The sequence below is a fragment of the Pseudophryne corroboree genome, chromosome 6 (assembly GCF_028390025.1).
Source record: "Pseudophryne corroboree isolate aPseCor3 chromosome 6, aPseCor3.hap2, whole genome shotgun sequence".
Taxonomy (NCBI): Eukaryota; Metazoa; Chordata; class Amphibia; order Anura; family Myobatrachidae; genus Pseudophryne; species Pseudophryne corroboree.
Window position 1 is genome coordinate 455,069,940 of NC_086449.1, and position 14,267 is coordinate 455,084,206.

At 43.8% G+C, this 14,267-nt stretch overlaps 1 protein-coding gene across 4 annotated transcripts in view; it reads right to left on the reverse strand.

The window, feature by feature from the left end:
- The window catches only part of IL17REL (interleukin 17 receptor E like), a 119,451-nt gene that overhangs the window by 55,440 nt on the left and 49,744 nt on the right, over positions 1–14,267 (reverse strand). For all 4 annotated transcript variants that reach the window (XR_010179411.1, XM_063927142.1, XM_063927140.1 and 1 more), the window contains exon 4: positions 9,207–9,316. Coding sequence is in view for 3 of the 4 variants with exons in the window: in XM_063927142.1 (XP_063783212.1) it covers positions 9,207–9,316 (110 nt within the window). In the remaining variant the exon portion in view is untranslated. The remainder of the gene's footprint in view (positions 1–9,206; positions 9,317–14,267) is intronic.

The following is a 14,267-nucleotide window of genomic DNA, read 5'->3' on the forward strand; positions in this document are numbered from 1 at the left end:
AGCCTTTACATTCAGCAGATCTTCAAATCTTTATAGCAAAGCTATCTTCCTTATGGTTAGTGCCACAGCCCAGTCTGTTACCAAGTTGGGGGCTTTGTCTTGTAAGCCATCTTGTCTCCTATTCCATAATGTGAAAGCGGTTCTCCTTACTGTTCATACGTTCAGGCAGAAAGCTGTTTTATTTTTTCACCTAAACTAGAAATAGTATTTTCCAGTTTTTCCTCCTTCAGCGATTTACCGTGAATGAGATGATCTGTCTCTACTAGACGTAATTTGACCTCTGTAGTTTTAGTTAGACAAGATTATTTCTGTACATTGCACAGATTCTCTGCTAGTTATTTACAATGCATCCGGAAAGGACTCACAGTGCTTCACTTTTTCCACATTTTGCTATGTTACAGCCTTATTCCAAATTGGAATAAATTCATTTATTCCCTTAAAATTTGACACACAATACCCCCTAATGACATTGTAAAAAAATTTTTTTTGATTTTTGCAAATGTATTAAAAATAAGAAAACTAAGAAATCATATGTACATAAGTATTCACAGCCTTTGTTCAATACTTTGTTGATGCACCTTTGTCAGTAATTACAGCCTCAAGTCTTTTTGAAAATGATGCCACAAGTTAGGTACACCTATCTTTGGGCAGTTTCGCCCATTCCTCTTTTGCAGCACCTCTCAAGCTCCATCAGGTTGGATGGGAAGCATCGGTGCACAGCCATTTTCAGATCTCTCCAAAGAAGTTCAATCGGAATCAAGTCTGGGCTCTGGCTGGGCCACTCAAGGACATTCACAGAGTTGTCCTGAAGGCACTCCTTTGATATCTTGGCTGTGTGCTTAGGATCGTTGTCCCGCTGAAAGATGAACCGTCGCCCCAGTCTGAGGTCAAGAGCGCTCTGGAGCAGGTTTTCATCCAGGATGTCTATGTACATTGCTGCATTCATTTTTCCCAGTTCCTGCCGCTAAAAAACATGCCCACAGCATGATGCTGCCACCACCATGATTCACCACCATGACTTATATAGACAGGTGTGTGCCTTTCCAAATTGTGTCCAATCAACTGAATTTACCACAGATGTACTCTAATTAAGCTGTAGGAACATCTCAAGGATGATCAGTGGAAACAGGATGCACCTGAGCTCAATTTTGAGCTTCATGGCAAAGGCTGTGAATGCTTATGTACATGTGATTTCTTTGTATTTTATTTTTAATAAATTTGCAAAATCACAAAAAAACTTTTTTTTCATGCTGTCATTATGGGGTATTGTGTATAAAAAACAGGATTTTAATACCTGCCGGTAAATTCTTTTCTCCTAGTCCGTAGAGGATGCTGGGGTACATTTCATGACCATGGGGTATAGACGGTTCCGCAGGAGCCATGGGCACTTTAAGACATTTCAAAGGGTGTGAACTGGCTCCTCCCTCTATGCCCCTCCTCCAGACCTCAGTTATAGGAACTGTGCCCAGGGAGACGGACATTTCGAGGAAAGGATTTACTTTTAAACTAATGGTGAGATTCATACCAGCTCACACCTCAGCCATGCCGCACAACATGGCATTCAACATAACACACGCCAACAGGCATGAACCATTTACAGAAACAAGCTGAAAACAAATGAAACACAACTTGTGTAACTAACTGAACAAAACTGCAGGTAAAGTACGCACTGAGTCGGGCGCCCAGCATCCTCTACGGACTAGGAGAAAAGGATTTACTGGTAGGTATTAAAATCCTGTTTTCTCATACGTCCTAGAGGATGCTGGGGTCCATTTCATGACCATGGGGTTTATACCAAAGCTCCAGTATGGGCAGGAGAGTGCGGATGACCCTGCAGCACCGATTGACCAAATTTGAGGTCCTCATCGGCCAAAGTGTCAAACTTATAAAATTTAGCAAAAGTGTTTGACCCTGACCAAGTAGCATCTCGGCAAAGTTGTAATGCCGAGACCCCCCGGGCAGCCGCCCAGGACGAGCCCACCTTCCCAGTAGAATGGGCCTTCACAGACTTCGGCAAGGGCAACCCAGCCGAAGAATGAGCGTGATGAATCGTACCTCTAATCCAGCGCGCAATGGTCTGCTTGGAAGCAGGACACCCAATCTTGTTGGGAGCATACAGGACAAACAGAGCCTCTGTTTTCCGTATCCGAGCTGTTCTAGCGACATAAATCTTCAAAGCCCTAACCACATCTAGAGACTTTGACTCAGTGAACGTGTCAGTAGCCACTGGCACCACAATAGGTTGGTTTATGTGGAAAATGAAACCACCTTCGGAAGAAAATGTTGGCGAGTTCTCAACTCCGCCCTATCTTCATGGAAGATGAGGTAAGGGCTCTTGTGAGACAAGGCCCCCAAATCAGACACCCGCCTTGCGGATGCCAAGGCTAAAAGCATCACCACTTTCCAAGAGAGAAATTTCAACTCTATCTCCTGTAGAGGTTCAAACCAACTTGATCGAAGGAACTGCAAATCGCATTAAGGTCCCATGGTGCCACTGGAGGCACAAATGGAGGCTGGATGTGCAAAACCCCTTTCACAAAGGTCTGAACTTCTGGAAGAGAAGCCAATTGTTTTTGAAAGAAAACTGATAAGGCCGAAATCTGGACCTTGATTGACTCCAATCTAAGGCTAGCATCCACACCAGCCTGCAGAAAATGGAGAAAACGTCCCAACTCAAATTCTTCCGTAGGAGCCTTCTTGGATTCACACCAAGATATATATTTTCTCCAAATACGGTGGTAATGTTTAGACGTTACTCCTTTCCTGGCCTGAACAAGAGTGGGAATGACTTCCTTGAGAATACCCTTTTGGGCTAGGATCTGGCGCTCAACAGCCATGCCGTCAAACGTAGCCGTGGTAAGTCTTGATACACGCTCGGCCCCTGCTGTAGCAGGTCCTCGCAAGGAGGAAGAGGCCGAGGATCTTCTATGAGCAACTCCTGAAGATCTGGGTACCAAGCCCTCCTTGGCCAGCCTGGGGCAATGAAGATTGCTCAAACTCTTGTTCTTCTTATTATCTTGAGAACTTTTGGGATCAGCGGAAGCGGAGGGAAGACATTCACTGACCGGAATATCCACTGGGCCGCCAGTGCATCCACTGATATTGCTTGAGGGTCTCTCGACCTGGAACAATATCTCTGAAGCTTCTTGTTGAGACGAGATGCCATCATGTCTACTTGAGGAACACCCCAGAGACTTGTCACCTCTGCGAAGACTTCTTGGTGGAGGCCCCACTCTCCTGGATGGAGATCGTGTCTGCTGAGGAAGTCTGCTTCCCAGTTGTCCACTCCCGGAATGAAAATTGCCAACAGAGCTCTGTCTTTCTGCCCAGAGGAGAATCCTTGACACCTCTGCCATTGCTGCTCTGCTTTTTGTTCCGCCTTGCCGGTTTATGTACGCGACTGCTGTTACATTGTCCGACTGGATCTGCACGGGATGATCTTGAAGATAATGCACCGCTTGTAGAAGGCCATTGTAAATGGCTCTCAACTCCAGAACATTTAAGTGAAGGCAGGCTTCCTGAATTGACCATTTTCCTTGGAAGCTTTCCCCTCGAGTGACAGCTCGGAGACTTGCATCCGTGGTTACCAGGACCCAATCGTGAATCCCAAACCTGCGTCCCTCTAGTAGGTGAGAACTGTGCAGCCACCACAGGAGCAAAATCCTGGCTTTTGACGACAGGATTATCTTCCTGTGCATGTGTAGGTGGGATCCAGACCACTTGTCCAACAGGTCCCATTGGAATACTCTGGCATGAAATCTGCCAAACTGTATGGCCTCGTAGGCCGCCACCATCTTTCCCAACAACTGAATTCACTGATGGATCGACACACTTGTTGGTTTCAGTATCTGTTTGACCATACTCTGGATCTCCAGAGCCTTTTCCACAGGAAGAAATACTCACTGAACTTCTGTGTCCAGTATCATCCTGAGAAAGGACAATCTCGTCGTCAGATCCAACTGAGACTCTGGAAAATTTATGATCCAACCGTGTTGTTGGAGTATGGACAGGGAAAATGTGATGTTCTGCAGCAACTGCTCCCTGGATCTCGCCTTTATCAGGAGATTGTCCAGATAAGGAATTAAATTGACTCCTTTTTGACAAAGGAGGACCATCATCTCCGGCATCACCTTGGTGAATACCCTCGGCGCCGTGGAGAGACCGAAAGGCACGTCTGGAACTGGTAATGGCAGTCCTGAACCGCGAATCTCAGATAAGCCTGGTGAGGAGGATAAATGGGAACATGCAGGTAAGCATCCTTTATGTCTACAGACACCATGAAGTCCCCCTCCTCCAGACAGGAAATCACTGCCCTCAGTGATTCCATTTTGAAATTGAACCTTTTCAACTAGAGATTCAGATTTTTTAGGTTTAAAATTGGTCTGACCGAGCCGTCCGGCTTCGGAACTACAAAGAGGCTTGAATAAAACCCTTCTCCTTGTTGCGACAAGGGTACCAGGATTATGACCTGATCCTGACATAACTTTTGAATTGCCGTTGTTACTGCCTCTCCTTCTGGAAGAGAAGCTGGCAAGGTCGATTTGAAAAATCGTCATGGGGGACGTCTTGAAACTCCAGCTTGTACCCCTGGGATACTATTTGTAAAACCCATGGGTCCAGGTCAGATTGAATCCAACCTTGACTGAACAGTTTCAGACGTGCCCCCACCCAAGCGGCCTCCCGCAAGGGAGCCCCAGCGTCATGCTGTAGATTTGGCAGAAGTAGGGGTTGACTTCTGCTCCTGGGATCCTGGAGACGCTGCGGACTTCTTTCCTTTTCCCCTTCCCCTACCTGCAAAGAAGGGGGAACCTTTGGCCTTTTGTATTTGTTGGGCCGAAAGGACTGCATGTGAGAGGGATGTGTCTTTTTTGCCAGTGCAGGAGCATAAGGCAAAAATTTCGACTTACCTGCGGTAGCCGCCGAGACTAACGCATCCAACCCATCACCAAATAAGGCCTCACCTTTATATGGGAGAGCCTCCATATTCTTTTTGGAATCTGCATCCGCGTTCCACTGGCGAATCCATAATGCCCACCGAGCCGACACTGCCATGGTAGCAGCAGTTGAACCCAAGAGTCCAATATCCTTCATCGCTTCTAGCATGTATGCGGCCGCGTCTTTGATATTACCTAACTTTAGGAGTATCTCATCTTTATCAATCGTGTCAATTTCTGATGACAAGTTGTCTGACCATTTTTCAATCGCACGACTCACCCATGCACAAGCAATTGTGGGCCTGAGCAGTGTACCATTGGCAACATAAATGGATTTTAATGTAGTCTCCATTTTGCGGTCTGCCAGCTCCTTTAGCGAAGCCGCCCCAGGTGCCGGGAGAATCACCTTCTTTGTCAATCTAGACAGGGCACTGTCTAACACCAGGGGTGACACATTTTTTCCTGTCCTCTAAAGGAAAAGGTAAGCCATCTGAATCCTTTTGGGAATGTGAAATTTCTTTTCAGGATTCACCCACACCCCTTCAAAGAGAGTATTTAGCTCGTGGGAAGAAGGGAAAACAACCTTAGATTTATTTTCTTTATAGAAATAGGCATTCCCCTGAGGTACAAGAGGGGCTTCTGTAACTTCCAAAACTTCCCTTATAGCCACAATCATATATTGTATATTTTTCGCCAATTTATGATCTATTTCCCTGGAGTTACTATCGTCGACACAGGAATCAGAGTCTGTGTCGGTATCAGTATTTACAATATTTGCAAACTGTCTTTTATGTGACCCAGCGGGGTCGCCTGCGGATGGGAGACCAGAACCTTGAAAAATCACATCTTCCACAGATTTTCTCCAGCATTCTGCATGAGATTCAGACTTATCTAATCTCCTATTGATATGATGCACACTATCGCGTATTTCTTTCACCCATGCAGGCTCTTGGTGTGCCGGCAGTGCCACCACATTACAACTCTATGTCCCTAAAATGGCTTCCTCAGGGGAAGAACTCCCTGCCTCAGACATCTCAGTGTCGTGCACACACACACCACAGACACACCACAGACACACTGGGACTTATAGGGGACAGACCCACAGTAAAATCTGTCAGAAGGACACAGTTAGGAGCAGCCAGTTCCCAACCCCAGTGCCAGTACACAATGTCTGTGAACACAAAATGCCCACTGACACAAGCGCTTTTTTATAGTGTAAATACACCCTGTAAAACACCAAATTTACTGTGCCCCCCCCCCTTGTTTTGCACCCTGATACCTACATTCAGTAGTGGAGGAGGACCAGCGTGGTCTCTGCAGCTGAGGAGAGAGAGAAAATGGTGCTGAGCAGTGTGCTGGCTGACTGAGGAGGAAGCTCCACCCACGCAATGGCACGTTTCCCCTCAGAGACTTTTCACCTAATATTTATACTGGCGGGGGTAGGGCTGTGCCGTGGCATCTTATGCCCCCTTTTAGCCTGTTTACAAGGTTATTTGCTGCCCAGGGCGCCCGCCTGCGCCCTGCACCCTGCAGTGCTCTGTGTATATGTGGGCAGCAATGGTGCGCTGTGCTCCCGCCAGCTGCGCTGTAACTTTAGCCGTCACTATCTTGATTGAAGATTCATCTTCTAACACTCACCTGTCTTCTGACTTCTGGCTCTGTGAGGGGGGTGATGCATTACGTGGGAGTGAGCATCTAGACACAGCTAGTGTACAGTACCCCTTCAGGAGCTAATGGTGTCCTGTCAGCCAGAAACAGAGCCATGAAACTCTTTAGGAAGTTGGTTCCTACTTCTTCCCCCTCAGTCCCACGAAGCAGGGAGACTGTTGCCAGCAGTTCTCCCTGAAAATAAAAAACCTAACATAAGTCTTTTCAGAGAAACTCAGTAGAGCTCCCCAGTCTGCCTGGGCACATTACTAAAACTGAGGTCTGGAGGAGGGGCATAGAGGGAGGAGCCAGTTCACACCCTTTGAAAAGTCTTAAAGTGCCCATGGCTCCTGCGGAACCGTCTATACCCCATGGTCATGAAATAGACCCCAGCATCCTCTAGGACGTATGAGAAATTAATTTATTCCATTTTGGAATAAGGCTGTAACATAACAAAATGTGGAAAAAGTGAAGCGCCGTGAATACTTTCCGGATGCACTGTATAACGCACATACATAGTGCAAGGCAACCAACACCATAAAGGGTGTCTGCGTAAGGCTAGCACAACATAAAGCTTTGGTGAAACAAGTCTGTTGTGCAGATTTCTAGTCCTCTGTCCACACATTTTTAGTGTTTAGATTCTTGCCGTCAGTGACACCCACTTTAGGCATACAGTTCTCTGGTCAAGCAGCCTGAGCGTTCCCTACCCTGGAGGCAGCTGTTGAACGTCCCATGGTACAGTGTTCTCCAGCCTTGCTTAAAGAGAAAAGAGGATTGTTGGTCACTTACCATTGAATCCTTTTCTCTGAAGCAGACTGAGGATCACTGTGTTCCTGCCCTCATGCTCAGTCATGCAAGGTTTGGTTCATGACCGTCCAGTGGCGTAAGTTCGCCCCAGTCGCCCGGAGGCATGATAACATGTTGGTACCCCCCTTTCCCCCCCACACACACATATATGCTATATGTAGATATCTGGTACTCAGGTTGAACAGTAGCAGCGTACTCAGATGCCTTTCACAATAGTAGTATAGACATACACACACACCTTTCACTTATACACACACACATGCCTCTTTTCCTTGCACACACACGCATGCCTTTTTCACTTAAAACACACACCTCTTTTACTTACACAAACGTGCCTTTTTCCCTAACTCACATCCCTCTTTCACTTGCACACACACTTCTACTTACACACACACACACACCTTTTTCACTTACACGTGCCTTTTTCACTTACACACACACTCCTTTTTCACTTACACACACGTGCCTGTTTCACTTACACGAGCACACACACACCTTTTTCACTTACACACATGCCGCTTTCACTTACACACACACCACTTTCACTTACACACAATTACACACACGTCACTTTCACTTACACACAAATACACGTGCCACTTTCACTTACACACATTTACACACACACGTCACTTTCACATGCACAATTACACACACACATGCCTCTTTCACTTACACACACACAATTACACGCACACGCCACTTTCACTTACACACACACCACTTTCACTTACACGCAATTACACACACACACACATCACTTTCACACACACACAAATACACACATGCCTATTTCATTTATACACACAAATTACACACACATGACACTTTCACTTACACATGCACAATTACACACACACGCCACTTTCACATACACACAATTACACACACACACACGACTCTCTTACTTAAACACACAACTTTCCTTGAAAAAACACAGACATACACACCTCACTTAAAACCATTCACACACATAAACACAGTGCTGCCAACATTTATTGAAGATACCCCCGGTAATCACCCCCCACCTCCCCACACACACAGACATACACCACACACACACACACACAATGCAGCAGCTGGAGGCAGGTGGTGCCAGTGCCTACCTGTTGCTTTTCACCAGTACGGAGGAACAGAGAGCTTCAGACGGCTCAGCTCAATTGGAAGTCTCTGTGAGCAGCTGTGTGCTGGAGCTCCCCCTAGCTGCACCCAGCTGCCAGCTCGTCTCTCTGCATACGAGGAGGCAGCTGCTGCTGCCGTGTCACGACACTGACACGCTCCTCCATCCAGTCAGATGCGGGGATGGATTGTCGGGCAGTGGGAGACAATGGAGAAGTGCCCCCTGCAGGTCAGGAGCCCGGTGGTAGCCGACTCCATTGCCTCCCACAGTTCCGCCTCTGTGACCATCTTTTCCTTACTGGTTTGTCTGATTGTTATAACAGTTTCAATGGGTTCCTGTTACTCCTTTCCAGACTCTTTTAAAGAAGGACTGGAATTCTGGGGTTGCAGGGGGGAGGAGTTTAGAATTTAAAGCTACAGTACAGTTTATGTGCCAACTCCTCCCGCCAACCTGCAATCCCATCGTACAGTGTTTCCTAGCTTGCTTCAGAGAAAAGGATTCAACGGTAAGTGACCAAAAATCCTCTTTTTCCTGTTTCAATCTATACTTTTAATGGGACCAATTACTCACTGTTGCATTTCAGGATTTTCAATTGTATGCTAAGAAATAGTTTACCATAAAATGTCTACAGTTTAATAAAGGTAGTCCCAATGTCTCATCACATTTTTTTGTCATCCGCAATGTTAATTTTAGTTTACCTTTTGCTTGTGGGATTTTTTTAGTTTGTTCTTTGTAATCCTCACATGGATGCATTGATTATGTTGGGAGCCCAATGTCATGGAGCAAATTTCCACACCGCGAATATTTTCTAAAATAAAATTACATTTTGTTACAAAGGAGTATTGTTACTTTTCAATTATCAGAGGAATGTTTAGGGGAGGCAGGAAAAGTTATAGAAATCTTGAGTCATTACAGAAAATAGATGATGGTCTTTTTTAGTGTTTTTACTTGTGTGCCAATCATTCTAAAGACTCCATTTGGTGTCCACTGTGAGAATTATGGGTAATTTGTCAAACAGGCAAGTAATGTTACTAATTGACATGCATATTAATATTACATATTATTTTTATATTCGGTAAATGTATTGTTATTCCTAGTGTATTTTATTTAAGCTATGTAAGATAAATAACATAATAGCTTACCTAAAAAGCAAAAAAAAAAGTACAAATTACTTAAGGGCCTAATTTAAGTTGAAGATAAAACTTTGATTTTGCATAGTTGTGTCCTAAGTATTTAAAATATGCCATTATGCTTTTTCCTTTGATCTATATAAAGCAAATAGATATTTCATTGTCATTTGCATTGCCTAAACTGGTTGCAGCAATTCCTGAATGTTATTTATAGTACAGTATGTCATCATGAGAGCATATAGCTTACATAAAGCAAGACATTATACTACTTTTTCCACACCACAATCTTTGGGATATTGTCCAAAGGTATACACTATGCTATATGCTTCGTGAGCGACATTGCCTAGTGTGTCCCCTCCCGGGCCAGGCCACCCAGCGGCGGGCATACACACCGCGTGATATCGCTAGCTTTGGACGATGAGTCCAAATTGAGCTGCATGTACGGCCAACACCGAAGGTCGTTAACGACCCGCGGGGCTACGCATCGGCCGTTGTCAGCTGCATACACACTGGGCAATATAGTAAACAATATCACTCAGGAGGTGGAAAATGAGCGATATCATTTACGATATCGCTAAGTGTGTATGCACCTTAAGAGTTCACCAATTACTGTATTGCTCCCAGTAGTCAGAATTTTTATTTTATTCACAGGAAACCCAGAAAAAAAGGATACATATAAAATATGTTAATTGCGGTGCTCTTTTTCATATTTTATCAAGACAAACAAGGGTTTTACATGAACAGACCAGCAGTTCTGATCAAAATGTGTTGAAGATTAATTACTGTAGATTTTAATTGAAATACCGGTTGATGTAATGAGCTAATGATTAGAATATGGTAATTTATACAATTATTATTCATTCACAATAATTTGGTAGCATGTGATTTCATTATCTGAGTCTGAGCATTGACCATCCAAGGTTGCTGGCCAAATTGGGCACAGTTCTAGTTATAGAACTTGGTGCACAGGCTGAGTGACTGATCTGGATATGAGCAACATGAAAGGTTCGGTTGTCATTTCCATGTGTTTACCCACAGTTCCTATATGCAGGGAATTTGGTGTATTTCTGTATTTTGAATTTTGTGGGAACAGTTTTATTTCAACTGCATAAATGGTTTTCTTAGTTAAGTCTATTTAGTATATTTAGTTTAGTATATTTACTAAAGTGCAGAATTTTAGAAGCGGAGATGTTGGCCATACCAACCAATCAGATTCTAATTATCATTTATCTAGTACCTTCTAGAAGATAATAGCCAGGATCTGATTGGTTGCTATAGGGAACATCTCCAAATCTGAAAACCTGCACTTTAGTAAATATACCCCACAGAATAAAAGTATTGTAATTCAACAAAGTATACATGTTGAGAGAACCAATTAAACTTCTGAAAATTCAAGTTTTTTACACTCCGAATGTATAATAAACAGGAATTAAAATACTGTAGTATATTTGGGAATTTAGATGAGAGAAAATGTAATTTACAAATTAAAGGGAATCTACAGACTATAAATCACTATATTTTACTGACTAGTGACATTGTACTTATTTTGTACTGATTGTGCAGCCGGCAAGATCAGTACACAGATTTATTGCTGTTTAGAGCAATTTCCTCACGCAGTTGTTCTAACTTTACACAAGCCGAATGACCTCATGACCCTTATCACAGACCTATTTATGACATATCTCACATCAGAGAATTGTTTTTATTAGTGATGAGCGGGTTCGGTTCTTCGGAATCCGAACCCCCCCGAACTTCACCCATTTTACACGGTTCCAAGGCGGACTCGAATCTTCCCTCCTTGCTTGGTTAACCCGAGCGCGCCCGAACGTCATCATCCCGCTGTCGGATTCTCGCGAGATTCGTATTCTACATAAGGAGCCGCGCTTCGCCGCCATTTTCACTCGTGCATTGGAGATGATAGGGAGAGGACGTGTGCAGCGATCTCTCAGTTGTGTCCAGTGTGCTGCAAATATCTGTGCTCAGTGTGCTGCAAATATCTGTGCTCAGTGTGCTTGCAAATACCTGTGCTCAGTGTGCTGAAAATATCTACGTTCTCTGCCTGAAAAACTCTCCATATCTGTGCTGCATTGTAGTATATAGTAGGAGAACAGTGCAGAATTTTGCTGACCAGTGACCACCAGTATTATATCAGTACGGTACAGTAGTCCACTGCTCTACCTACCTCTGTGTCGTCAAGTATACTATCCATCCATACCTGTGGTGCATTTAAGTTTTGCGCAGTATATATAGTAGGAGGACAGTGCATAATTTTGCTGACCACCAGTATATAATATATAGCAGTACGGTACAGTAGGCCACTGCTCTACCTACCTCGGTGTCGTCAAGTATACTATCCATCCATACCTGTGGTGCATTTTAGTTGTTGTGCGCAGTAGTAGGAGGACAGTGCATAATTTTGCTGACCACCAGTATATAATATATAGCAGTAAGGTACAGTAGTCCACTGCTCTACCTACCTCTGTGTCGTCAAGTATACTATCCATCCATACCTGTGGTGCATTTAAGTTTTGCGCAGTATGTATAGTAGGAGGACAGTGCATAATTTTGCTGACCACCAGTATATAATATATAGCAGTACGGTACAGTAGTCCACTGCTCTACCTACCTCTGTGTCATCAAGTATACTTTCCATCCATACCTGTTGTGCATTTAAGTTTTGCGCAGTATATATATATAGTAGGAGGACAGTGCATAATTTTGCTGACCACCAGTATATAATATATAGCAGTAAGGTACAGTAGTCCACTGCTCTACCTACCTCTGTGTCATCAAGTATACTATCCTGTGCTCAGTGTGCTGAAAATATCTACGTTCTCTGCCTGAAAAACTCTCCATATCTGTGCTGCATTGTAGTATATAGTAGGAGAACAGTGCAGAATTTTGCTGACAAGTGACCACCAGTATTATATCAGTACGGTACAGTAGTCCACTGCTCTACCTACCTCTGTGTCGTCAAGTATACTATCCATCCATACCTGTGGTGCATTTAAGTTTTGCGCAGTATATATAGTAGGAGGACAGTGCATAATTTTGCTGACCACCAGTATATAATATATAGCAGTACGGTACAGTAGGCCACTGCTCTACCTACCTCGGTGTCGTCAAGTATACTATCCATCCATACCTGTGGTGCATTTTAGTTGTTGTGCGCAGTAGTAGGAGGACAGTGCATAATTTTGCTGACCACCAGTATATAATATATAGCAGTAAGGTACAGTAGTCCACTGCTCTACCTACCTCTGTGTCGTCAAGTATACTATCCATCCATACCTGTGGTGCATTTAAGTTTTGCGCAGTATGTATAGTAGGAGGACAGTGCATAATTTTGCTGACCACCAGTATATAATATATAGCAGTACGGTACAGTAGTCCACTGCTCTACCTACCTCTGTGTCATCAAGTATACTTTCCATCCATACCTGTTGTGCATTTAAGTTTTGCGCAGTATATATATAGTAGGAGGACAGTGCATAATTTTGCTGACCACCAGTATATAATATATAGCAGTAAGGTACAGTAGTCCACTGCTCTACCTACCTCTGTGTCATCAAGTATACTATCCTGTGCTCAGTGTGCTGAAAATATCTACGTTCTCTGCCTGAAAAACTCTCCATATCTGTGCTGCATTGTAGTATATAGTAGGAGAACAGTGCAGAATTTTGCTGACAAGTGACCACCAGTATTATATCAGTACGGTACAGTAGTCCACTGCTCTACCTACCTCTGTGTCGTCAAGTATACTATCCATCCATACCTGTGGTGCATTTAAGTTTTGCGCAGTATATATAGTAGGAGGACAGTGCATCATTTTGCTGACCACCAGTATATAATATATAGCAGTACGGTACAGTAGTCCACTGCTCTACCTACCTCTGTGTCATCAAGTATACTTTCCATCCATACCTGTTGTGCATTTAAGTTTTGCGCAGTATATATATAGTAGGAGGACAGTGCATAATTTTGCTGACCACCAGTATATAATATATAGCAGTAAGGTACAGTAGTCCACTGCTCTACCTACCTCTGTGTCATCAAGTATACTATCCTGTGCTCAGTGTGCTGAAAATATCTTCGTTCTCTGCCTGAAAAACTCTCCATATCTGTGCTGCATTGTAGTATATAGTAGGAGAACAGTGCAGAATTTTGCTGACCAGTGACCACCAGTATTATATCAGTACTGTACAGTAGTCTACTGCTCTACCTACCTCTGTGTCGTCAAGTATACTATCCATCCATACCTGTGGTGCATTTAAGTTTTGCGCAGTATATATAGTAGGAGGACAGTGCATAATTTTGCTGACCACCAGTATATAATATATAGCAGTAAGGTACAGTAGGCCACTGCTCTACCTACCTCTGTGTCGTCAAGTATACTATCCATCCATACCTGTGGTGCATTTTAGTTGTTGTGCGCAGTAGTAGGAGGACAGTGCATAATTTTGCTGACCACCAGTATATAATATATAGCAGTAAGGTACAGTAGTCCACTGCTCTACCTACCTCTATGTCGTCAAGTATACTATCCATCCATACCTGTGGTGCATTTAAGATTTGCGCAGTATGTATAGTAGGAGGACAGTGCTTAATTTTGCTGACCACCAGTATATA